At 35.4% G+C, this 27,880-nt stretch overlaps 1 protein-coding gene across 3 annotated transcripts in view; it reads right to left on the reverse strand.

Annotated features, from left to right (window-relative positions):
- Positions 1-27,880, reverse strand: part of LOC138700266 (Ig-like and fibronectin type-III domain-containing protein 1) — a 1,344,471-nt gene that overhangs the window by 7,298 nt on the left and 1,309,293 nt on the right. For all 3 annotated transcript variants that reach the window (XM_069826766.1, XM_069826763.1, XM_069826764.1), the window contains 15 exons: positions 27,474-27,680; positions 25,585-25,927; positions 23,015-23,342; positions 17,990-18,165; positions 16,926-17,064; positions 16,452-16,587; positions 15,524-15,716; positions 14,703-14,949; positions 12,288-12,466; positions 12,062-12,193; positions 8,798-8,948; positions 5,984-6,130; positions 5,753-5,864; positions 3,480-3,679; positions 1,383-1,567 (listed from right to left, as the gene is read on the reverse strand). In XM_069826766.1, the coding sequence (XP_069682867.1) occupies positions 1,383-1,567; positions 3,480-3,679; positions 5,753-5,864; positions 5,984-6,130; positions 8,798-8,948; positions 12,062-12,193; positions 12,288-12,466; positions 14,703-14,949; positions 15,524-15,716; positions 16,452-16,587; positions 16,926-17,064; positions 17,990-18,165; positions 23,015-23,342; positions 25,585-25,927; positions 27,474-27,680 (2,875 nt within the window). The remainder of the gene's footprint in view (positions 1-1,382; positions 1,568-3,479; positions 3,680-5,752; positions 5,865-5,983; positions 6,131-8,797; positions 8,949-12,061; positions 12,194-12,287; positions 12,467-14,702; positions 14,950-15,523; positions 15,717-16,451; positions 16,588-16,925; positions 17,065-17,989; positions 18,166-23,014; positions 23,343-25,584; positions 25,928-27,473; positions 27,681-27,880) is intronic.

Genomic DNA, 27,880 nt, shown 5'->3' on the forward strand with positions numbered 1-27,880 from the left:
TTAGAAGATACCTTTAACAATGGGCTGTAAGGGAAAGATAACAACAATCCCTTGTTTTTTTTTTTTAAATTAGAAAATCCATAAACATTTTTTTTAAGCTCAACTGATACCAGAATCTTCAATAACAGGAGCAAATGTAACCAATGTGAGAAAAAAGTACACAATTTAATATAATATATTTTTTCCAGTTTTGTTATTCATATTTGCCCACTTCAGAATATTCACCCATAATTGCTTTCTGTTTCGATGAAACCATGACTATTAAGGGGTTAGGTATAGTTTACAGCAGTAAAATGTTTGGAAATATTCAACATTTTTTTCCTCCATTACTGTATCTTGTACAATAATGAAAATTGAGTATGTGTAAAACGTTGTCCTTCTGCTATATGAAAAAAATACTTTTACGATTAAAAAAAATTATATATATATATATATATATATATATGTATTTTTTTTTTCAAAATTGGAAATAGTGGCAGTTTACTATCCAGTGATGAAACGTTTCCCTCACAACTCATAAATTTGTTAACTTTTCCACATTCTCTCTCTTTTATTTTATTGCTGAAACTCATGTTTACAATATCATGCTCTTTCAACTACATTCCTCAATAAATAATATTTCGTTTTTATTTTGTGTTAGAATAAAGTACTGATATTTGACCATTTTCTTAAATGAATTTATTTTTTATCAGACAATCTATCAAAAGTAGAGAAGTGATCTTGCATCATATTGTAGATATGACATGCATAAATACACACAAAATATTTGATCACAGAATGTTTGATAGTTTTTGAGTTATGTGGGAAATGCTTCATCACTGCACAGTGAACTGAATTTGAGAACAAAAACGTAAATAATTTTTTTTAAATCGTAAAAGTATTTTTTTCTTATAGCAGAAGGACAGTGTTTTACACATACTAAGTTTCATTATTGTACAAGGTACAGTAATGGAGGAAAAAAAATGTTGAATATTTCCAAAATTTTACTGCTGTAAGCTGTACCTAACCCTTTAAGACTTCTTTTTAGAGACGAAAATGATTAATTCTTATCAACCAGCAAATAAGGAGAAAAGAGACAAGCGAGATACAATTCTGAGGAAGGAAATTAGGAATTACTGTACTTTGAAAGATCATGCATTAAATGATTATGTAAAAGAACAATATTGGACCAGGCTAATAAAAGAATACATAGAAAATGGAAAATGTTACCGGTACATAAAAAGAAAGACCACGTCCCTCGTAGAAATACAAAACTAAGGTAAACAAAGAGTCAGACGTCCAATAAAGAGAAGAAAAGAACCTATAAGCTATAAGAAAAGAACAGACTAACAGTGAAGTTGATGATGATGTCAGTGATGGTGATGTGACACTTCCATACTTACCTGTATATGATCCATGTTGACTTCACGTAAATAGCTAGGGTTCTCAAATGCAACTCCGCCAGAGGACTTGTGGCCCAGCAAACGTCTTGTGCGCATGAACCAAACAACACCGATGATGATGGCAGCAACAATTATAATAGCCAGTACGACTGATACAGCTACACCAACAGGAGAACTGTCATTGCCTGCATTGTAACAGAAATAAGTTATAGCATTAGCGTCATACCAGTATAATAATGAACTCTATTAAGGTATAAGAAAGAGTAAGAATCTTCATGGGTAGCAGTTTTATTTGATAGTGTAAGCACGAGTTAAATTCTTCCAAGATACAACAATTCCTTACACAGTAAATAAAACATTTTATATAGTCTACGAAAAATACATCTTTTCTCTTAAACCTATATTTGTATGTAACACGCAAAATTATTTATATCATCATCATCATCTTCCTAACAAGTATTAGGCCAAGTGGCCTGTTACGGTCTCAAACTAGAATTTTCAGCCCATCTCTTCTTTGGACGGCCTAGAGATCTTTTGCCATATGGATGGTAATGAAGCATTGCTTTTGGAATTCTGCATCGATTCATTCGTTCGAGATGACCCTTCCACTGAAGTTGATATTTGCTGATGAACTGCATAATGGGTTCTATTTGAAGTTCTTGCATTGGGTCCTCATTTTTTTTATGATCCCAGCGAGTATATCCAGCTGTTGCTCTCATAAACCTCATCTCACTTGCTGTTATTCTACTGACATCTTTATTCTTCACAGTCCACGCTTCGCTACCATAGCTTAATACTGGCTGTGCTAAGGTTTTATACAAGCCTGTTCTTGTGTGTCTTTGTACTAGTGAAGGTTTCATGATTTTATTAATGATCCCCATTGTTTTATTATATTTACATATTTTTTCAGCAATATCTACTTCATCATAAGGTGATAGTGTATAGCCAAGATAAGTGAAGGTATTTACTCTTTCTATTATTTTATTATTCAAACAGATTTTGCTTGGTACAGGGAATTTCCCACAAAATGACATGATTTTCGATTTTCCCTGTAGAAATGAAATTACCAATATGACTACATTTTGCGTTATCGATTGGCACTAAGCAAATAACAGGGTATAAAATACAGATTCAACACAGACATTAGTTCTAGTGCACAACAATTATTATTAGTCATGAGAATGAAGATATACTTCCTCCCTTTTTTTTTTTCCATAATTTAAACATCACATTTATTTTCACAAATAAAACTTCGTTTTGTGAAGGCTAAATCAATGGCATATGCTTTTCCAGTTTACCGAGGAGCACTTATACGCACATAAATAAGGTTTTTATAATCTTTATTTGAATATATTTTTTTTTACTTGGTTATTTAACAACGTTGTATCAACTACTAGGTTATTTAGCGTCGATGGAATTGGTGATAGCAAGTTCGTATTTGGCGAGATGAGGCCGAGGATTCGCCATAGATTACCTGACATTCACCTTACGGTTGGGAAAAACCTCAGAAAAAACCCAACCAGGTAATCAGCCCAAGCGGGGAGCGAACCCACACCTGAGTGCAACTATGGATCGGCAGGTAAGTGCCTTAGGCGACTGAGCTACGCCGGTGGCATTTGAATATTATGAAATAATATAAGTTAACGATGTCTAACAATCACTAACAATAGCAAAAAAAAAAATAGATATAGGACAGAACAGAATGGCTACACATATTGGAATAGGCCAGGGCACTCAATGGGCTGTAGAGCCAGTTATGAATGAATTAATGAAAAGATAATATAATAATATTACTTCATTACCTATACATAATTTAAAAATATAATCGCAATTAGCAAAATTATAAAGAAACGAACAAAGTTACAAAATATAATTTCGTATTTACATAATAAATGCCGAGCTGTTTTGTTTGCCTTTGAATATTTAGATCAAGGGAGACCCACTTCTTTCCTCAGCTTATATATTCTTAGATAACTTTGTACCATATCCTGACTAGATTTCCGGTACCTAATATTTAAATACTATTTAGACGATATGAATGTTAAGGTCACAGCTACACTCATATAAAATGTTATATATTCAGGATATCTATATTACCTAAGCTAGCAGCAGATGTGATGTATTTGTCACCAGTTGTGAAGCGAATAGGTTCCGTTAATGTGCTGGTACCAAGATGATTTCCTGCTTTTATAACACATTCGTATGTTTCCCCTTCTTTCAAACCTGTAATACGCAGACTTGTTGCTTTAGTGTCGTTCTTAGTCGCGCTGCGGGAACCAACTTGCCTCCAGAACACTCTGCAAGAAAAGTAAATATTTCAATACACCACAATTCTTAGAAAAATACCCTAAATGTAAAAGGGATTTAAAATCGTTTTATTGAATAGGGTAGAATTGGGTGGAAAAACTGCACTTTGGTGAAAGTTTAATTGTATTATACAGGATGTTTAAAAAGTGTCGCATATTTTTACAGCAGGTAGCATAGGTCGAAACTAGAAAAAAAGTCATATAAACATGTGTCCGGAAACAAATATCTGTTGAGATATGGGCCGTGCTGTATTGTGACCTATGATCGTCATTCATTTAAAAACACAAAATAATGGTGCATGTTTTGAGAGTGGATAGCATCCCTCAACAGAAGTAAACAGAGAATGTAGTAGTAAATAACGGTCCAGGATACTATGGAGACCATAATTTTACTTGTGTAAGTTTGTACAGTATTCAGTCGTGTAGGCTGTGTTCCTGTTTATGCACGATGGGGCAACACCCCACTTTCCACGCCTCGTGCTATAATACCTAACCTGGAGGTTTAATGGGCGATGAATTGGTCGAGGAGGTCCATTAGCATGGCCTCCCCGATCACCTAACTTAAATCCTTTGAATGTCTGGCTATGGAGACATTTAAAGACATTGGTGTATGCCGCACCCATCGACATGTACACACATTACAGGAGCGTGTATCCAATGCATGTGAGAAAATCCGACAACAGCCTGGTGTGGTCGCAAGAGTTCGTGATTCAATGAGAAGAAGGGCTGAAGCCTGTGTAACAATGCATGGTAACCACTGTGCCGTTTTAGTTTCGGCACTATGTGTTTCTTTCTTTCTTTTCTTTTTTTTCTTTCTTATTTATGTCATTTTTCTTATTGTTAGTTACCCTTACTTCTCATAGATGGCTTCCTATTCAGACATTTTAGGTCATTCTTCCTTTTTATAGATAGCTTGTTTTCTTTCCGCCATTCTTGGTCTCTTACTTCTCACGAATTTAAGTTATCAAGTGACATGGGCTTTAAATTTTCATTGGCCCCATTCATATTAATTATTAATTAGCGTCGGTTCTCCTGAGGGGGACGCTTGACGCGGTACAGTTTGGGGGAGACGCTCGAAGAGTATGGTTGTGTGACAGCCGTGGAGAGCTGAGGGGTTTTGTCTAGCGACTATCTGTGATGGGATCAAGGATAACCCAGTCCGGGCAGGGACGTGTACTGCGGTAGTCGGGGCTCAATCGAGGATTGTGTCTTACTACAGGCAGAAGCGTGGCCGAGCTGTGGTGTGGTATGCTGTGTGATTATGGAGGCATGAGAGTTGAAGAGAGACCATTGTTGTTTGGTTTCAAGACTGGCCTACCAGGAATCGTAACAGGTTTTTATACGTCAGTAATTGTAAGTTTCTTGTGATTAGTAGAAGTATATTTGATTTCATACAGAGTATTAGATAATTCATGAATGAGCTGGCATTCGTCAAGTGTATATTACTTTGGTTTGGTATTAGTGCTTTCTGCCAAATCCGACAAGTTTGGACTTGTCTAGCAATCTACTTATACTTACAATCTGTGGGTATAGATGGTGTTACTAGTATGTGTAATGGTGAATGCCAGTTCAGTGACCTTTAGTGGCAAGCCAGTTTCGATGCATTGGTGAAGTATCGGTGATTGTATTTCTCCCGCAGACTTTTTGTTCATTTTCTAATTTCAAGTGTTAATTAATAAATGTAAGCAGCTAGTTGATTATTTATGTGGAGTGTTTAGTTTTGTACCACCTCACCCAAGAGACAATCGACCCTATCATACTTTCGACGGCAGGGTAAAACTTAATTGTTTAAGTATTGTTTACTTATTATTTATACCAACTATTCAAAGTAAACAGAGGCCCACCGTTGCACCACATAGAGCACCTTCTGTTGTGTCTATGTAACAGACAGGTGGGTATTGTAGGCCACAATATAGCATGGTCCATGTCTCAACAGATATTTGTATCCAGACACATGTTTATAGAAACTTTTTTTCTAGTTTCGACCTATGCTACCCCCTGTAAAAATATGCGACACTTTTTTTAAATATCCTATTTGTATATAGTAACGAAATCATTATTTACCTGTACATTTCAACTGTGTTTGGATTCTTTACAGGCTGATCCCATCTTACACGCACAGAATGAGCATCTATTAGTTCAACATGGACATTCTGTGGTGGTCCAGGTAGACGATCTAAAACAGAATAAAATTATGACTCAGTCGTGATCTACGTTGTCTTTACTGAACTATTAATTCAGCATACAATTAAGAAATTATCATCTGTTGGCTTTATTGATTCTATTTTATATTACCTCTACCCTCGTGGAAGCAGGACATGATTTGTTTGGTGTACGATAAGACGCAAAATTTGTTGTTGAGAAGGGGTTCCCCTCGACACCAATCTAGACAGCGACGTGGTACACCCCACTGGGCACAGCAGCTGCGGTGATCTGAGCCATCTGAAAGAAAATGATAACGTACATTTTAGCATTGCCAACATTATTTTATACTTTAGTATTAAAAATTAAATTAGATTTACCGTAACTGACCCCAATCCTAATTGAGAAAGTAAGAGGAAATGAATATAATATTTCGTTAATAAATGCAGATGCAGATTTTCCAACTACCATTAAGCTACAAGCAGTGTTGTCATGGGAGGTCATACAGGTTGATACGGCACTAGGAACCTACAATTTTTAAATAAATCGTATGAGGGAAAGAAAATTTTGTCCATACGGAGCCATAAGGCATAAGAGTGCCTATATTTTGTACACAGAGATCTGTACTGGTCTTAGTTCATCGTTTGCTGTTCCTAACGTATCTTCTTTGATAATCATAAACATAAATGATCCACTTCTGGAACCCAGAACAATACAGGGTGTTAAAAAAAGCTGTTGTTGTTGTTTTCTAATGCCAGGCGTTTGACAATAAAGTCATTTGACCTCTTGCACTCCAATATTTTTCAAAGATATTATCGTGGACAGCCACTGAAGCACAGATTTTGAAGTGTTCCGAATCCATTTCTTGGGTGAAAATGGCAAGTTGTAGCCGATTTAAGTGAACACCATATTTTAACGTTTTGGTGGCTACTTCATTCACACACAATCCCCAGAATGTCTGGAGGACCACACCTGCTGTTGGTCGACGGGTCCACTGGACCTAGCTGGGAGATCTTGTTGATCACCAGCTTTCCCTCCTTAAGCCACTGGAGGACGATTTTAGTGCCATAGCAGGTCAGCACTAGGAACAGAAAGTAGAAAGAGGAGGAAGGAAAGTGAAATGAACCCCTAGGCCTCAAATGCTCTAATGCCGTCGGGATCGAAGAAAGTAAGAGTTCAGTCAGAGGACTGGATAGGAAAGGGTAAAGAGGGAATTAGGTATTGAATAGAGGAAAATTATACCAAATTCAGTCATTAACTCATCAAGCCGACCGGTGCTAATTGATGAGTAGCCCCTCCCTTTAGTTCAGCTCGTAAAATCATGCTTACTAACAGCTGCACCACGGGAAGGTAGGGATGGGACATTAGGTATTTGTCCAGATTGGTTCCTTAAAGCCTTCAATGGGAAGGATTAATGGCTCTCCCCCCTGTATCCGACAGATTCCCTTTTGCAGCCTGTTAAAAAAAGTATCCAATATTTTATGCATCAAAACAAGAAAAAAAGTCTAATAAACATGGGTTCTACAACATATACTTTTTGAGATCTGAACACTTGTTCATAGGAGGTGCTCAATGTGACGTCCATTTATGGCAATGCATTTTTCTACCCTACAATACAGCAGGCTACGAGATAATCATACCGTAGTTGACACCCCTGGCATGGAATACTGATACGTCACAAGGAATACTGAAAAAAAAAAAAAAAAGTTTGGTTGCGAATATCAGCTGGGTTCAGCAGAGATGGTGTTGTGAATTTTCGTAATTAATATGTGTGGGCTGATGAAAATTCCCATGCAGTTGAAGAACCAAAGCATCAGCACCGATTCTCAATCAACGTATGGGCAGGTGTTCTTGGTGATAGATTAAGGGCCACACTGCTACCACAGAGATTAATTGAGGCTCGTTATCAGGACTTTGTTATTAACGTATTGCCTACCTTGCTGGAGTATGTGCCATGTCAGCAAAAACTACAGATATGGTTCATGCATGATGGCACACCAACACATTTTCTCCGCAATAAGTGTGAACACCTGACGCTGACATTTCAGAACTGCTAGATTGATTGGGGAGGCCCTACACCTTGGCCTGCTCGTTCCCCAAACCTAAATCCCCTAGACTTTTGGTTATCAAGAACAACCAGGTCAATTTAAAAGAGTGCGTGATTCCTTACGCCAAAGGGCAGAGGAATGCACTGCCATGAATGGACATCAAACTGAGCACATCCTATGAACAAATGTTCAGACCTCAGAAAGTATGTGTTGTAGGACCCATATTTATTAGACATTTTTTTCTTGTTTTGATGCATACTAGCACCTCCTAAAATATTGGATACTTTTTTTTAACACCCTGTATATTAGATTAGAAGAGTGGTTGAAAAACCACGAAGTGCTGCAAACAGACTACACGCTCCAGGATTCATCAAGACAAGTCTGCATCTACTGTGAGATCTTTAAATCAACTTGTTTTAAAATTAAAAGCAAACGCAAAATAATTCATTTCTTTCCCCTTTAACATGAAAACATTAATTGAATGATGGTCGAAGGGATAGAGAGAGAAGATTAAAATGTATTTCAAGGGAGGAAAAAGGGGTGTATGGTGAAGGAAAAAATTACCATTACAGCACTGACTATAAGTTATGTTACAATGAATAAAAATTATAAAGCAAGATGAAGGAACTTCGCTATCTGAAAGGGGTATAAAAAGTAGAGAAGTTCGGTTAAACGCCCTAAATTTCAGACTCATCATTAATGTACCTAACTTTTCACGAATCACATACGCTACAAACTCCAGACTTAACTAGAAACGTAACAGTGTAGAAATTAAATATGGGCAAGAAATGGCCGAAAAATTTTTCCTAGACTCCTTATTATTGGTCTCATATTTCACTGAGAATTGTCTTCCAATTATTGTAATTAAGAAGTAATGCATTTAAAATGTTTTAAAAATATACAAATTTACTATCCTTACCTGCAGCACATTTCATAAGCTTATCGAAGTCATTGATGCATTCAGGTTTGTCAATAACTGCATCAATGTCTAAATAGAAGGAGCAGGCATCCATACATCCGGAAGTGACGTTTTGTTCTATGCAACATTGAGTTACATTATTGGTAGCAGCCTACAACAAATGAAGTAATATTTTAGACAGTAGTATTTGATACAGTACGCACGAATATTTTTTGCACTACATAATACATTTGGAAGTAATGTAATTGTAATCTCAATCGCGTATAAAGCAGTATAATTACAAATAACATAAAATATCACACAGACCTATACTTCGTTATGTCTGACAGGCGACGTAAATATTGCCGACTGAAAGAGGGAGAAGGATAATTGTTATTGAACCAATGGCAGAGGTCTCATTCCACGCTTATCTTGAAGTTGGGCGGTCTGAAGTGTTCTACCCCCACCCAACTTCAAGACAAGCGGAGAATGGGACCTCTGCCATTGGTTGAATAGCAATTATACTTCTCTCCTATGCCAGAAATATTTACATCGCCTGTCAGACATTATGGAACGAAGTATAGATGTTGTTACTGAAAATCTAACCTTCTTCACTGAAACATAAAAATTTTGCTGAGATTTTGCAATATATTTCGTATTACTAAGACGTTTTACATGCTCGTCATTTAAAATTCACTTCAGACAAATGTAATTTCCAAGGGAAACTACCAGTACACGACTAAATAAACTTGCATGGAAATTGCAACGTACTAGCTAGAACATCTAAACCGTATATTGTAGGTATATAATATTCTGGAACATTAGGAACAGTGGCGACTCGTGATATTTTTTGTAATGTAGGATATGAGATTGATGACTGATGACTAAGACAGAAATTAACAGCAACAACAACAACAATAATAATAATAGAGCAAACGCAATTAATTTCTTCCTACAGTTAAATTCTTCTAAATGATCAAATACAACTTCAGATATTCTTTCGACAGTTCTGTCATCTGGAAGTCCTATTAATTCTTGTGTTTTATTATAACTTATTTTATTTATTTTCATGTAATTTTGGTTTTTATTCATTTTATTTTTTATATTATACCATTTTAAATTATTTATTATTTCGTTTATTCTGCTCTTTTAAACTGACCAATGAACTGCATTTAAGGAGGCTGCAAGGGTACTTGAAAATTCGTATTGTAGTCTCTGATAATGTCTTCACCACCCAGAAAGAAGGGTCGCAGTATTAGGATATACGGTCACATCCTCAAACGTGGTTAAAGTTAAGCCATACCCTGTCCTCCGCACCCTCCCATGTCCATAACTTCACTGCTAGAAAAAACCTGTTTGCTCTAAGATATTTGGATGGTTCCTCGGAAAGTATTTCTAAGGTCTGAGATGTGCAGTGGCGACAACTCACGACAGAAAGTGGAAGTTTGAAGAAAATTATTACGTTGGGACGCATTAAAACTCAAAATCTGTAATTAAAATGTTTTCTATCCTCAGAGGCACGAAATTAAACTGTAGGATCATCCTTATATCCTTCATGGAGGAATCGCCACTGATTAGGAATATATGCTGTAATGATGTTCTTCGAATACTCTCTTTTGGATGAAAATTTTACACATATACAAACAAACTATGTGTGTAATTTAGTCTATAATTTGATGGACTCAATTTATGTATACACACAGTTCCTTTTCACATAGTGTAATACAAATAATGCCCATGGCTTGTCAGTATATCTTTTCATTAATAGTCTTCCTCGTATGTAATCGTGAAAACTTTGTAACTAATTCAACAGTTCATAGCATAAATACACATGAAAAAATGACTTTCATACTCCTTCGGCAAGTCTATCGTGCTATCAAAAAGGAGTGCGTTATATGGCAGTAAAAATTTTGAATAGCCTCCCTATCGATATAAAAAATGAAACTGAAAACATAAGATTATTTAGGGCCAAATTAAAGAAGTACCTAATTTCTCACGCTTTCTATTCTGTAAGGGAATTCATGACATTCAATAACACTTCATGAAATTGATACTAAAACTATGTGTTGTACTAGTAGACTATATTGTAAATCTCGTCTGTATATATTTCATCTAGACTGTGACTATAAATTAAGACTTTATAATAGTATTAAGTTTTTTTGACTTGTTCCATATTCTAGCTGTAAAGCAATGTATGAATACCATGGAATGTTAATAAATACAATACAATACAATGCATTAGATACCTTATCTTTTTCAAAGCTCATATTTATAATTCATTTTTTTTACAATAATAGTTACGTACTGGAAAAATATCCTAATAGTTTTAACACTTGATGCTTAAGTGAATTTGTCACTCATGCTTTTTAACTATTTTTGTAATGTACGAGTATCAATAATGCCTTGTAATGCAGAAGTACATCTGTCACTGTACTGGTACCGGTATATAACATTTTTCAATGACAGACAAAAGTTTCATCGAGAAAAATGTCGGAATAGTTTTCATCACATAGTGAAACAGCAGAAAACTTAATAAGGGTTTCGCATTGTGTCTCAACTTTCAATAAGGGTAGACCAAGTCACTGTTCTCATATCTCCATCTCTTTTTTGAAGTGTTTGTGCAAAGATTTGCCCTATGCTACCTGTTTTGCAGTTACAAAATAACAGTACTATTGTGCTTTGAAGCAAGCAATTTCTGAGAGACGAATAATGTCGGAATTTTAAATCTGAGTTTGCATTAACAAAATAATAATTAATATCAAGTACAACCAATTAATTTTAATCGACTCGATTATTCCATTAAATATTTTTGATCGATTAATCTTACAACAGAAATTGATCGATTAATCGATTAAATTCTACAACACTACTATACCTGTTTTTTTGAAAGATGGAACATGACAGGAGCGTTGCAATCGGAAAAACAAGTGAATATCACATAGCGTGGTGGGCCTGTTGCTATGGTAACAACAGTTGAGTTGCCAAACTTACAGTTCCCACATGGCGAGTGCTTCATAGCTCACTTACGATATTTATTGTGCACACAATGTTAGCATTGGTACATTTCGTCTTTGATTCTCTTCGATTTCTGTATTGTTTTTTTCCTTCGCATCAATTGTCAATGAATGTTTTAATGTCAGCCATATTAACGTCAATTGCTAGCTTCCATCAGCTGGCAGCATGGTAGTCCATATTGGCAACATAACACTGTAGTTCCAATCACGGCCGCTTAACTGTCATGTCCCATCTTTAAAGAAAACAGGCACACTTACACTTAATACTTACCACATTACGAATTCTCACAGATACGGGTTGTGTACCACTGCCAAATGCATTCTCTGCGTGACAGAAATATTCGCCTTCATCTGTTTCACTTATTTTATGTATAGTCAGATGCATAATGTACTTGGCTTCCTCCTGAAAAAGAAAAATGAAAGAAATTCTTATATTGTAACGACTGTGACTTTGGTATAAACATCAACAAAAGAAAGATAAAAAATTTAATTCTTACATCTTTTGCTGGTTGAATATTAATATCATATTTTCCACCTTGAATTACTGGAACACGACCATTATGATCTCTCCAGAACATCATCTTGGGTTCTGGATGTGCATCTACAGTGCATTCTAAAACAACTGAATCTCCTTGAGCTGCCATTGTGATTCCTGACGCTGTGATGTGTGGTTGGTCTGGAATAGAATACATAAATTTCTTCCACAGTCTATTCTGAATTTTCGATTTAAAATAATTGATGGTAATTAGCCTACTGTATCTAGGTATAAATTGCCAATAAAATCTCACAGCACTGCATGTGTAGATGAAATCAAATCTTGTTGTAACAGTTACTGTATACTTTTATAATAAACTCAGCAATGCCAACCATTAACATCACATGCAATTGCCCATTTTTTGAGAAAACGTAGCAGAGAGTTCTCGCAACCTACTGGTATGCTGAATGGTTAATGCTATGTTTACATCATTGATAAAGAGCCAATCAGAGACATTCACTTCACGTTATTTTTTCAATAGTGGACCTGCTGTCTCTAGACAGATAACGTGGAAGTGAACGAAGTTTACCGTAGGGCTAATTCGGTGTTAAAACATGACAGCTCGTTTGAGACTTAACTGTGAATTGTGTTTATCTACTTAGAACAGCTCAATATGGATTAATTATTCAGGCTGAAGTACAAGAAGACTCAGGAAAGAAATTTTCGTTGAAATACCAACAGACAAAAGGTTGAGTCTTGAGTACTCTGTCAAGCGAAAATGCTCCTTTCTTTAACTCGCCATAACTCGGAAACTAGTAAAGATTTTTAGTAGCAACGACTTTTAAAAGTAACTGCTATTTTTTCTCAACATTTCTCTCGCTTTGAACACGCACCTAAGGTGAAAAATAAAAAAAAAGTTTGTCGCTTATTAACTTTTGAAGGTGTAAATGTCTATTCTGAAAGATTACATCGAAGTTAGTAATTTTTTCTCACTTTTCAAAAAAGACTTTGATTTCGAATTATTTTATATGCTTTCCTTAGACATTGAGCTAGGAATTAAAAAAAAATACAACGCGATTGACTATCATAGAAGCTGCAACATGATAAATGTTTAATGAAGTAGAAAATTTGTATAATGGAATCTTATGTTAAATGAATACGTGCATCGATCCCTTATGTTTTTTTTTTCCAATTTTACGAATGTAAACATATGTCACTACTGACGTGAACATAGCATTAGCCATTTAGCAGGCGACGAGGGTGCGAAAACTCTTCAATAGTGAATTAATTAGTTACTTAATTGACTGCTGAATGAGTGAACAAACGAGCTAATGACTGAACGAACGTATGAATGAGTGAGTGAGAAAACGAATGAATAAACATAGGATGTAATAGCGTATTCCGAATCTCACCGGACCGGTGGACAACAATGACGTCACGCTGCAGCGAAATAGGAACAAAACTGCTGGAAGGATCGATGGCTGTCATGGCGACTGTATAAGTTGTTGTCTGTGCTACGCTAGCAAAATTTTGCGAAATTTCTGTACTGCCATCTCGTTCAAAGAAAAGAGAGCATAAACAATTTATTTCCTGAATCGGTAGCAATAACTGGTCTGTTGACATGTTCGCTCAAAAGCCATTAATATATTGTTTTTACGTTGTGCTCATTACAAACAATACAGCAGAACACACCGCCATGACACAACAGTGCACGATGTCATTCGTCTGCTAATTCCTGCCCTATACAAGAACCAATCAGATTCACTGATGGCGGCTGATGGAGACTGCCACCACCTCTGCAAGCTGATGGCACCGGTGGAGCATCAATGACGTCATCGGTGGAATTCGGAACACCGTGATGCCATCGGATTGCTCACCGGTGAGATTTGGAATACGCTCTAAGAGATACCGTAATAATATTAATTTCTGATTACACTCTTTTAACACTGTATATTACTGAAGGACTATTAAATTGCGATACTTAAAATGAATAAATAGCAAACTTCACTGTGTTAATATTTTAAGACCACAATTTAAACATTAACACAGTGAAGTTGTTATTTATTTATTTTAAATACTGAGTAACTTAATAGTTGTTCAATGATAAAAATATTCTAACAAGGACTGCAGGCTCGACTCCTTATTAGGTACCAATGACTACTTGTTGTCGTACATATTGTCCCACCTTATTAGAATTATAGTGTTCCACAATATCATACGAATTACATCATAAAAAAAAATTAATTTTCTTAATATTGACTATTAAAGTTTGAAGAGTTGTTTTTCAGAAAAATTACAATGGAATAAAAACGCCAAAGAACATTTTTGTTCTACTTTAACGATTCATCATATAAATAAACGTAAGACTTCATTCCATTCTGTATATTAATGCAACAATTATAAAATAGAATTTAAGGAGGTTAAGGATGATACTTACGGCTGATCGTGATTTTCCTAGAAGCTTGCATAGGTGTACCATAACCATTGTCAGCGTAACAAGATATCTGGTCCATATCTCTTGTGACATTGTGTATAACAGTGACCATGTGACGTGTTGTTTCTTGGCGTACAAGTCTTCCTGATATGTACAAGGAAATTGTTGGCATTGGGGTTCCCATGGCAATGCAAAGGATAGTCATACTGCTGCCTTCCATTACAAGGTTGATGGGATGGACGGTAGGAGGCTGCAATTAACAGAAAATTCTTAAGCAAATTATACAAAACTTACCAGCTAGAGGTCATGGCTGGTAGTTATAGACTTTGAGGTGAAGCTGCTCATATAAAAATCTAAAAATACAGTTTTAATAATGGTATTTAGAATTTAGATTAATAGGAGACGTTTCGAAATAATGTACTTTGCCCTATCAGTAATGACAGTAAATATATTTTGATCTGTTGTTATCGATAGATGTTTCCCAGATATATAATAGATCGGAGACTCCAGCTATGAATTCCCATTATTCTCTATTTATTTATTCTGGTAGAGTTAAGGCCATGAGGCCTTCTCTTTCACACTACCGGAAGTGAAATATACATTCAAACAATAACTGTAGTAATACTAAAGTATAAAATAATTTTCTTGCAGATTAAGAAGCTGATAAATAATGAAATATTGACTAAACATGATATATAATTAAGTAATTTATAATTTATATCCTTATTATACTTTATAATAGGCTAAATAACTGTTTATATAAATACAAAATCTCCTCCTCCTCCTCCTCCTACTAATCTATCAGTGAATTTTTCTTACTGTACCTCAACAAAAGCAGGATATGCAGGATCAGTCCAAGCAATCAAGGTTTCTGAAGGCAAACTCTGTCCCTTCTTGGAGATGGCAGTAACATACACAATGTACTGGGTATTCGGATTGAGCCCTTCTATTGTGTGCGATGTTACACTTGTCTCCACAATATGATATTCGTCATCTGCTGTGGACCTATGATAAAGCCTGAAATATTTTTCAAAAGAATTAGTTACAGTATCCGTTTTGAATCAATGAGATTAATATATTAGCAAGTTAGTGATCTATGAGACATATTAATTAAAATTAGGGTGACCCGATTCACATCCATAAAAAAGAGGACACAAAGCTTCAAAAAGGAGGACATCCTTCGAAAAAAAAGAGGACAGAAAATATTATGTACGTAGATTTAGGCTTAGGCCTATATTATACTTTAAATTACGTCAATATCTATTTTATTACTAAATATTTACAGTACAGATTTAGGCTTATATCATACTTAAAAGTATGTTAATATCTATTTTATTACAAAATAATAAAGATAAAAATTAAATTAATAATGAGTTTACATTTACATTGTCATGAAAAACAATCTACTAATCTAATAAGTGAAGCCACACGTTTAGCCTAAAGCATCAGCTTTCTATGCTGATAACCCGGGTTCGAATCCTGGTGGGTTCAGTGAAATTTATAGTGGACGGTGCTCTTTCATAGATGTTGGTGGGGAATACCAGTTTTCTCTACTGGCTTTGCACCATTGCTTTATTTATCATCACCATCTGATGCTATGTGAACTGCCTTTCTTAGTGTACCAAGGCAACTCTACAGCAGCAAAATTATCTACAATTACAGTGTGTCCTTCCGAGAAGGAAATGCTTGAGTGAATGATGCAAGCAAGCAAATAAAACCTTTTCTTCTGGAAGTACGAAGCTGATATCTTACTTGTAGGTCAGTTGCTCAGCTGGCTGACTGAATTCTGGTGGCTGCCAGGCAATGGTTACCCAAGTTGCACTGTGACTAGATACAGCTAATGAGTGAGGTGGTGACGTCACTCCTGGAATGCCCTTATCATCCAACACTGTAATTGCATTCATTAATGTACAAGATGTTACAATTCCCTAAAACAACTTTATATAATTAATGTCACAATATTCCACACATTCACGCACACACACATATATAATAAGAGATTTAAAAAATGTGGTTGACTGTGACCTCCGGGCCCAATTTATCATTTCAATCCTGGAAAATGATGAATAACTTAAGAATATAATGTATATATATATATGCTTTCACGTGTTAATTAACTAGGTTACCTTGTTAACTAGTTTCGGCCAATGAGCCATCATCAGATGTTAATTAACACGTGAAAGCATATACTAGTAAGAAGTCTATGTGAGTAGGTAATTTACTTACCTGTATGCGTAACATTGATCCTGAGGACGGATGAAGGCAGAGATGTTCCATGCATGTTATGTGAGACGACAAAGAAATTGTACATTGCTCCTTGCTCCAGATCTGCGATTTCCACTCTCGTGTCTGTTACATTAATTTGCTGCACAAAGAAAATGAAAACATCTAATACATTTATTTAAATATAATTAACATTAATTTATATTAATAAATATACGCTGTAATTACATAAATTTAAAACTTGTAAAATTGGAAAAGAGTCACTGAAATGTTATAAAAAATATCTGCGTTTAATTTCCTCCCAAGTATCATTTATATTTGTTACTGTTGCTCCAAGATATTTGAATTTTTCCACCTCTTCAAAGGATAAACTTACAATTTTTATATTTCCATTTCGTACAATATTCTGGTCACGAGAGAATAAGGTGCTTAGGAAAATATTTGGGGTTAAGAGGGATGAAGTTACAGGAGAATGGAGAAAGTTACACAATGCAGAACTGCACACATTGTCTTCTCCATTAGAAACATTAAATCCAGACGTTTGAGATGGGCAGGGCATGTAGCACTTATGGGCAAATCCAGAAATGCTTATGAAGTGTTAGTTGGGAGGCCGGAGGGAATAAGACCTTTGGGGAGGCCGAGACGTAGATGGGAGGATAATATAAAAATGGATTTGAGGGAGGTAGGATATGATGATAGAGATTGGATTAATCTTGCTCAGGATAGGGACCGATGGCGGGCTTATGTGAGGGTGGCAATGAACCTCCGGGTTCCTTAAAAGCCATTTGTAAGTAAGTAAGTAAGTAATTAATAATAATAATAATAATAATAATAATAATAATAATAATAATAATGTGTGTATTTTAAATAAAACTTCAGCTTTAATTGCAATTCATTAAATAAAGGTTATGTGTTTTTAATGCTAGAAATACAGTACACAAATAGATTTAATTTGATTTGGGGTATTTACAAGCGGATATTATTTTACAATTACTCTCAGTACAAACAGACCTATAAGAAGATGGAAAACATATAGAACTGAATTTGTAATACAAATCAGTACTTACATGACTAAGTTTCGGAAGTGTTTCATGCATAGAAGTGTTGTCTAGTTTCTGATAGTGCACTACATAGTCAGTGACATTGCTTCCGTCTGAAGGAGCTTCCCACTGTAGGCTAACACTCGAGTCTGTAACAGCTGAAGCATGCAGCTCGGAAATCGGTCCAGGGAGCAAACCCGTTCCTGAAAAAAGAAAGTAATTTTTGTAACATCTAGAGCATCATACCATTATATGTAATAATAATAATAATAATAATAATAATAATAATAATAATAATAATAATAATAATAATAATAATAAAATATAAATATATAGTATATAATTTTTTTCCGATTTAAAAAATTGAACAGAGAATTTATTTACCAGTAACCCAGAAAGAAAATTACAAATACGCATATTTTTTTTTAATTCTATTTCGAAAGGTTTGGATCTAAAACTGTATTTTTTTGACAAGAAAAGTCATAAGAAGGCAGATTATAATAAAAATTAAAATATTTGAGCAAGTACATATGTTCAATTATTATCACAGATGAGGTCATTGCACAAAGTTGAAAATTATTTTCAAGACTAACGAAGTTAAAAAAAAAAAAAACAACACAACATACAGTAGTTCTGCAGTTGAAACACGTCTTGTCGATGGTGAAGAAGTTATATCTGCAGGTAGCAAGACTCATGTAAATTAAGTATTGCAGAAATGAGTTTTCTTTTCAGAAAAACTATTCGATAAATTTTGCTACAACACATAAAGAAATTATGTACAGATAAATAACTGATGGAAGAAGACATATAAATTTTCAATTTTCATGGTATAGGCAGGGTATTATATTCCAAAATATCATACCATGTTCATCCTCCTCCAGTCTTGACACTGAATTGCTAGCTATTGATGCTGCTCTTCAGTGGGTTTCTCAAATTTCTGAAAAATCTATTTGCATACTTACTGACTCCAAGGGGGCTATATTTAATATAATTAAATATGTACCAAACCTATATGCACATAGAATTATTCCACTTCAGAAACAACTAAGTAAATTAAAAGAACTCCAAAAGTAAATAACATTTCAATGGATAGGGCCTACCTAGTCATTGTGGTATACCTGGAAACGAGAAAGTCGATAATATTGTAAAACAGGCAACATATTTGCAACCAAGCCCTCTTCAAGTGATATCTCTATCCAGTGCTTTTGCTTCAGTAAAGTCTCATTTTACAAACCTATGGATCAATAGTTGGCTCTCTTCTGATAAAGGAAAAATTTTACAGTCTGTACAAAAGAAACCAAATGACCTGGAAATGTACAAAAACTTGCCCCGATATGTTCAAACATTTTTAACAAGAGCCAGAACAGGTCACATTGTCACTAAATTGTACCTACACCGATTTCACATTTCTGATAATCCTACTTGTCTGTGGTGTAATAATCATGATGAAGATCTGGAACACATTCTTCTATACTGTCCATCCATAAACCACAAAAGAAGTAAATTAAAATCATCAGTACCAGTTGCAGAAGACACAGCCCTGCAGTATATATTGACTACACCCCAACTTTGGCTACTAGCAACAGGCATCTATAATGAACACCGATCAAAAGCAGTGGCGTAGCATGAAATTTTGAGCAGGAGAAGCTAACTCAAGTTGTCTTTCATGTACTTATGAGAAAATGTATTACAAAAATATAGTCTTAACCCGTAATTGGTGAGGTGGTGGCTGTGAGTACCCCAGCCATTGCAAGAAAAGAAGCCTGCGCCAGGTGGATGTGCGGAGATATATATATTTTTTTCATTGCTTATTATGCTGCCTGCTTTCCTAATTTTGAAGAAAACCTAGTTAAAACAAATAAAAGTACTTGATTATATAAATTAAAAATTCAATTTGATTATCTGAGTGCTACGATACAAATTTCTAAGTTGGGGTAAGTGCAATCCCCAGTTACGTGACTAGAAAAATACCTCACCACTTACGGGTTAAAATAAATAGTAGTCAATGTCAAGTCAGCAGTCCGAAGATTGGTTGGAACCTCGTAAGTAACACTAATAAGGCATGACCTAAAATGGTACGTAGTAAAATATGATTCACAGTTTACACATATCTCTAACAAATAGACACGTATAGTATAACATTAGCTCACTCCCTGTCATACTTAGAGAAATCATAATATTAACGGCCAATAGATGCAGTATTAGTATCATTACGTAAGTATGCGTCTCTGTTTTGGTTGTGTCCTTCATTGACAGCAAGGGAGTCGGTCATTTGTTTTTTAAATCACACTTTTGTTCGAAAGTCAGTCTTGATAATAGAACTGTCCTAAAAAATTCAAGTAAATTGGTGTCAAAAACTGTTATTTCACTCATTATTTATTATATCAGCCACAATGCACACTATCACTTCAACTGAACACAACTCACGAAAGGGATAACTCGGAAACTAAATAATTTTCAATGTAAAAGCTAGCTTCTTGCGAGCCTTGCGACCAGGGTAGTTTAGTTAGAAAGGGATGAAAATCTGCGGGGTGGGTTACACAGAAGAATGAGTGAAAGAAACCAGTCTGCTTGGAAGCTGGTGTGTGCAGGCTTCTTGTATACTGCTGCATCACAAATCATCTTGAGCTGCCACAACACAATATTTAACGCATAAATATAAATTCTACTAAAGTTAATAAATAATTTTGTTCATAAACTGCAGGTTTATTATGAAATTATTATTAACTGGGGAAGCTGAGCTTTTTAGCTTACATTGACGCTACACCACTGATCAAAATACCCCTCATTTCTCGTGCAAAACAACAACTGAATAGACTACAGTTGACTATAGTGGACTTTATGTTGTCAGCAAACAGCTGAATACATTAAGAAGATTGATTGATCGATGGTATAAGAAATATCCTTGGCTAACAGAGTGGTCTGAGACAAATAAATTGTTTTACCAGTACCTGTATTCCGTTTGGGGATGAAAATGAGTGGCCATCATCTTCTTGTAGGGTCTGTGTCACAAAAAATTTGACAGGAAAGTCGATAAACACCTGCTTTATGAAAAGATACAAGATAAGCAATTTTTTTTTTTCAGCATACCCAGCATTTACATCTTAACTTCGCCACTGTTTAGTTTTCTGTTAAATGGAGTACCAGCTATTTTCGAGGGTAAAACGCGGTCTAATGTCGAGACCGTGAAAGCATAGCAGTTTTAACTTCATTTTCCCTGAGATATGACTTCATGTCGTTTAAAAGGGTCACCTTTAACCTTTTTTTCAGTCATATTTATTAAAAGTTTCTATTTCTATTCTATAAATCAGATTTCTCCAGTAAATAAATAACAACACTAAATATAACTTATGAAATATAGGTACAATGTACGTACAGGGTGTTTCCGGGCTGGTGTCATAAACTTTCAGGGATGGGGAAGGACACATGTATCAATTTGAGATAAGAAACCCTGGTCCGAAAATGACTGAGTCGAAAGTTATAAGCAAAAATAGTTGTGTGGAAATGGAATTGTAATTTGGCACCACGTGCCCTCCTTCCCTTAACCTTTGGAACAGTCGTGGAAAGATGGTACGTGCCGGATGTCTCCTACATGGCCGGATACAATCTGTGAGCTTGTCTACTGTTCCCATTGTACGAATTAAAAAAAAAATATTTATTTTTTCTACCTTAGTTTAGTATTAGAATTTTTTCCTATGTTAGATGAAGATACCATTGTTGCTTTGGCTACTCCTATGTCCTATTTCAGTTGTTCCTTTTATTTGAATTTTACAAGAAGAAATTTTTTTCTCTAATTCATCAACTTTTCCTTTAGTTTTGCTCATCCGTATTGGAAAATCAGGTCTGCATATTCTGCTCTCGTGTACTCCTCCATTTCACTAGGACTGATCGACAGGACACTGCAACTTGTACACATACATTGCTGTCTACAGACGTGCATATCAGGACCGACCATGTCCGTTACGCATTACGCTATCTGTATTGCTTTAGTGTAGTTTCCTGTCCCCACCCCTCAGACAGCGCACTGAATGGAATACTGTAAGTAGACAACGTAAACAACGTCAGATGAATACAGTATGTATTGTATTGTATTGTATTGTATTGTATTTATTAGCTGTCGTTATAGCAAAAGCTAATGACATTGTCAAATTACACGTGTGAAATTATCGTGCAAAAATGAAAATTATTCTATTACAACACTAAAGATAAAACAAAATGATCACAAATACTCCTTAGAGTTTGCAATTGCGAGTCAATATTATCAAAAATAGGCTAATATCTAGATGAAAATTGTATCACACTGATCACAAATATTATTTGATATGCTCCGTTTATATACAATAAAACAAGAATTAACTTAACAATTTATGAGAATTTCCTAATATATTACAAAATAATAATAACATTCAGAGAAAGAAACCTAAAAAATATCTACAGCTTGATTTTCAAACTCAAAATATTCTTGCACAGAATAGAATGGGTTTCTAAGAAGCCATGTTTTCACTTTGACTTTGAATATGTCAAGTGACAATTCCTGTGCTTCCTGTGGTAACATGTTGAACATTCTACAACCCAACATGTTAGGACTACTTTTAACTTTGGATAGTCTGCAAAATGGTATGTCCAGTTTTTCTTTATTACGAGTATTATACTCATGTTTATCCATCCTACTGGTGAAGCCATAAAGATTTTTCTTGATGTAAAGAAGGAGTTCCAGAATGTATTCATTAACAACTGTTAAGATGGACTCCTGTATGAACAGTGGTTTACAATGTGCTTTGTTTGGTACTTCTGTGATAATTCTTATCGCTTTCTTCTGAATCAGTAGTATGTGTAAGATGCACAGATAAATTACACATAAATAAGGTGTACAGAGGAATAAAATTATTTCATTTCCACACAACTATTTTTGCTTATAACTTTCGACTCGGTCATTTCCGGACCAGGGTTCCTGATCTCAAATTGATACATGTGCCCTTCCCCATCATCCCTGAAAGTTTGTAACACTAGCCCGGAAACACCCTGTATATGCAAACAATACATTTCACTTACCCTCTTCAAAGCACTGAACAATGTTTCCAATGAAAGGGATGCAAGAGGTTGCTGTTGCAATCAGAGAGTCCACGATTACGCCCGAGCAGATGGAAAGACAACTGTTAGGCACTCCACGTCGAGAACAGCACCTGCCATGATTCCTGCCTCCAGCACCACATCGCAGTAATTTGTGGAGCTCTCCACCGCACACACCGGCTAGAGCTTTGATATCCGACATGTTGGCGTTGTATGAACACAGCGGAAGGCACACGTCACTCAGATCTGCTTCCACACAGCAAGCCGTCACGTTGTAGAATGTGGCTTCTTCGATTTTCTCTTCCACCAACTATAATGGAATTGTATTACATTTTTTTAGAATTTACTTAACATCAGAACTATAATTTGAATCTTGAAATTAAGTTGGTACAACTATTTATTCATCAATTAACTTAATGAACGTAATATTTATTATCTTAATAATTGACATATTATAATGAAACCTGTAGGGGAATATGGGGCAGGACGGGGTATAGCCCTATCTTCCCAACAAGTAGTGCAATCTACCGAATTTTTTTTAGAACTTATTCAACTCATGTAAATATAACATCACACAACACTTACTGCCATTCCTTGCATCTATTGTATGTTATTCGGTTCCTGCATCATATTGTATCATTGATTTGCAACTTTAAAGTGTTCTCTTGTCACATGTAAGTAGAAATGAGATTTATTTAGATAATCTATCTTAATGTCATATTATAGAGTCCTTACCTGGCTTTTAATTCCGAAACTTTCTTAAATTTCGTGCGTTATTTTTCCTGCCAATACCTCATAACTTAGAAATGGTGACTGTGGGGCAAAACGGGGTGGGGTGTAACAGGGCAGTACCCCGTCCTGCCCCACGTCATATTTAATTAAATTTCACCTATAATGGGTTGTTCGTTCTGTTGTTTGTCAGAAGAAGGTAGGATTAGATGCGTATCATGTCTGAAGTGTGCTCACAATTGTTGCGCAGGAGTAGACAGTGAAGATGCCACGCACATTTGAGTATTTTGCGAATGACTTTTTCTCAAGTAAACTTGTAAAATGTTGTCAGTATATAATTTTTGTCACTTTTGCCATTTAATTATTATAAAAAAATAGATACCCCATTATGCCCCATACGTGGGGCAGAACGGGGAAAAACACACATTTCGAAAAACTAATTTATTTTAAGGTTATAATATAATGACCGGATTTCACTCGAAGTGCATATTTTTTTACTTGTTTACAGTGTAATAAAAGCATATACGTCACCAAACCCATACATTTACATTATTTGATACCAAATAAAAGCATTTAAACATTAACTACCCCGTCCTGCCCCATGTTCCCCTATTTACGCATGGGCCACATGATCTGGGCTCAGCAGGGCAAATTCGTAAGGACGGGAGACTTTTGAGGAAAGAAAAAAAAAAGCTGAAAATTAATTTTCAATATTTTCCTACTTTGCAGATGTCTACTTTAGATAGTAGTATAATATGTTATGTTAAATTGTTGTTGCACGCCATTTTTTTTTATAAATAATTTATTAAATGGCGATCTTATTCGTGTTAATTATGTAAGCATGTGCGGCTTACAGCTGTTTCGGTGTTACTTGACACCATCCTCAGAGCCTACTAGATCTCGGCGCTATCTCAACTTCGCTGCCTGTTGTGTGCATACGTTCGTGTGATGAAAAGTTGTGTCAAATAGTGTGTGTTCTGAAATTGATCTGTGTGTTGAGAATTTGATCAGGGTGTGTTTTGGTGTGTCTGTATATTTCATATTGTTCTAGTGTGTTGAGTGTTTGGTTTTTGGGTTGTATGTGTAGGATTTCCATGTCTGTATTTATGTTATTGTATGTGTGGTTAGCATTAGTTATGTGTTCGGCATATGTAGATGTATTGTGTCCTCTGGTTATTACTTTAATGTGTTCTTTATATCGAGTTTGGAATGATCTGCCTGTCTGTCCAATGTAGAAACTGTCGCAACTATTGCATGTGAGTTTGTATATGCCTGTAAGGTTGTATTTATTTGTTTGTGTTGTTTGTGTGTTGAGATGTCTTTGTAGTGTGTTTTCTGTTCTGTATGCTATGTTGTATTTCTGTTTTCTGAATGAGGATGCGATCCTGTGTGTGTTTTTTGTTTTCGTATGTTAGTGTGATCTATTTCTTGTGTTCTTGTGTTTGTGTGTTTTTGTGTTTGTTGAGTTTTTATTTTGTCTTCCTTATGATGTAACTCTTCATCACACGAACGCACCCACACAACAGGCAGCGAAGTTGAGATAGCGCCGAGATCTAGTAGGCTCTGAGGATGGTGTCAAGTAACACCGAAACAGCTGTAAGCCACACATACTTAACATAATTAACACGAGTAAAATCGCCATTTAATCAATTATTTATATTCAAGTGTTAAAAGTAGTGTACGAAAGATTCAACATGGATTTTTTTATAGTTTGATTGCTAAGTGTCTAAATTTGTATAAGTTTGTTGGTGGGTTGGCGCAAAATTTTTTGCTGGTGGTGGTGATAAAATATTTTGATCTTAGGAAGAGATGAGCTTCCATACCTTACTCTCTGTTCTGAAGACCACTCTTGCTGACGGTTCCCCAACACCATGACTGTTCACAGCTTCAACAAACACCTCGTAGTCTGTGTTGCTGAAGAGGTGTTCGAGAATGAAGGGAGAATGAACTTTGGATATAGTGCGGTACTCGTTGTCATACGTTGCCATCATGCGGTAGTGGATATTGTAATACTGCACTGTGTCAGCCAGGGTATTGGGAACGTCCCAGTGTATGATGGCAAAGTCGACGTCAATGTTGGACACGTGAACTTTAGTAGGAGCACTTGGCAACACGCCATATCCTTGCAACAAGCAGTTGGTATAGTCACTCATGTATTTCAGACACCTGCAGAGGAAAATTCAAACATGCAGTTTATATAAAAAGATAAAACTGATTATCATTTTATACAGTATTGAACACATGTACCGTTATTTTCTGTCATTTTATTAGAGTTATATAAACAATAAAAGTACATTATGTTACTGTGTATTACAGTAGACAAATAAATAGAAAGAACATTAAACTGAAAATTGAGAACACATTTCATTTCCTTAATATAGTTAAGGAAATTAATTAATTTATGAAATTAATTTATGAAATCTGATCGTCACAAATTTGTTTTCTTACATGTTACTAGAAATATTAATTAAGATACAGGATGTGAATGGTATAGGACTTTTCTCTCTAAAGCACTTTAAGCACAATTTTTTAAGAATAATGTTGCGTACACATGTACCGTTATTTTCTGTCATTTTATTAGAGTTACATAAATAATAATAGTATATTACGCAACGAGCCTATAATGGTAGTAATTAAGACGCGAGTATGTTTGTTTATGAAACGAGCGCAAGCGAGTTTCGTAATTTTCATACGAGCGTCTTAATTACCATTATAGGCAAGTTTCATACGACTTTTTATGCTCGACCATATTTCTAACCGGAACTTGAAATTATTCATAAGTACTCATGTTATGGTTATCTAAGTGAAGAGCGGAACTGACCTTCTAAATTGTGAGATGTGCGCAGACGCAAAAGTATTGATTTTTTCCGAGGGATGAATGTCATTGACCTTGATATAATCTAGAGAATAACATGAACATTAATATTGATATAACCTGGAAATTGATTTAGAATTGAAAAACGAGATAACAGATTGAATTTACTTGAATATTATTTATAATTAACGCTAATTATTATAGTAAGAGAACATAACCTTCTGCGACGGTATTGGATTTCCAGCCTCCGTGACGTTTTGCTAATTGTCTTTCGATTGTATATCCCAGAATAATCGATACTTGCGGTTTTATAATGGTACAATGGTGATTTCTCATTGGCTGAACAACTGAACTATAATGAATAGGTGTACTTTAATGAGGTGCATTAAAGGGCTACTACCAGGTGTATAATTACTACATTTCGGCATAGTCGAGCATAAAAGTACATTATGTTACTGTGTATTACACTGATCTGTTGGTTTAGTAGAATACGTTTGAATCCAAAGAAAGCAGAAAAACAGTACAACGTGGTCTGTTGTGACGAGAATCTAATCTTCTGCATACCAGTAAGGCATCATGTCACAAACATATTCATGTTCAAGTCTGAGTATTTCTCACAAAGTAAATATTATGCTTTCCCTTCATATGCACTGCGGAGAGATTTGGGATTTAATCCAGGCATATTGGTGCACAATTTAGTGATTAGAAGTTGTGCACCACCATCTCTCCTAGTCCCGAGGTAGAAATTTTACAAGAAAGTTTCTGATCCTGCTGGGAATCGAACCCAGGTCGGCTAGTTTGGAGGCAGACACGCTACTACAGAGCAAACTCGGCGGACTATAATAATAACAATAATAATAATAATAATAATAATAATAATAATAATAAATTTCATACTTGAAGTAACTGAAGTCAATCTGCGTGATATTGCCTGTACAAAGTTCTTGACACAAATCAGGCAGACCTCGAGCTCTACAGCAAGCTGTGTGGTCCACGCCATTAGTAAGACATGAGAAAGTGGCTGCAGCCCAGGGAGCGCAAATCATGAGATCTGTGACCTCAGCGATGTCTGACAGAGCTGGATCACACAGCTTGTCCACGCACCTGGTGAAAAAAGAAAGAAACGTGTCAGTTCACAGAAATGTTGAAACTAATCCAGAAAAAAGGACATTAATAACGCACGAAATTGCATTTGATATATGCGAAAATTATAAAATATTTTGAATAGCATCTCATGGAGATATGATTCCAAACAAAACTCAAGTTATGATGACAGGTCATCACCCGAAGAAAGATAAAGAAAT

This window comes from Periplaneta americana, chromosome 5 (genome assembly GCF_040183065.1).
Source record: "Periplaneta americana isolate PAMFEO1 chromosome 5, P.americana_PAMFEO1_priV1, whole genome shotgun sequence".
Lineage (NCBI taxonomy): Eukaryota > Metazoa > Arthropoda > Insecta > Blattodea > Blattidae > Periplaneta > Periplaneta americana.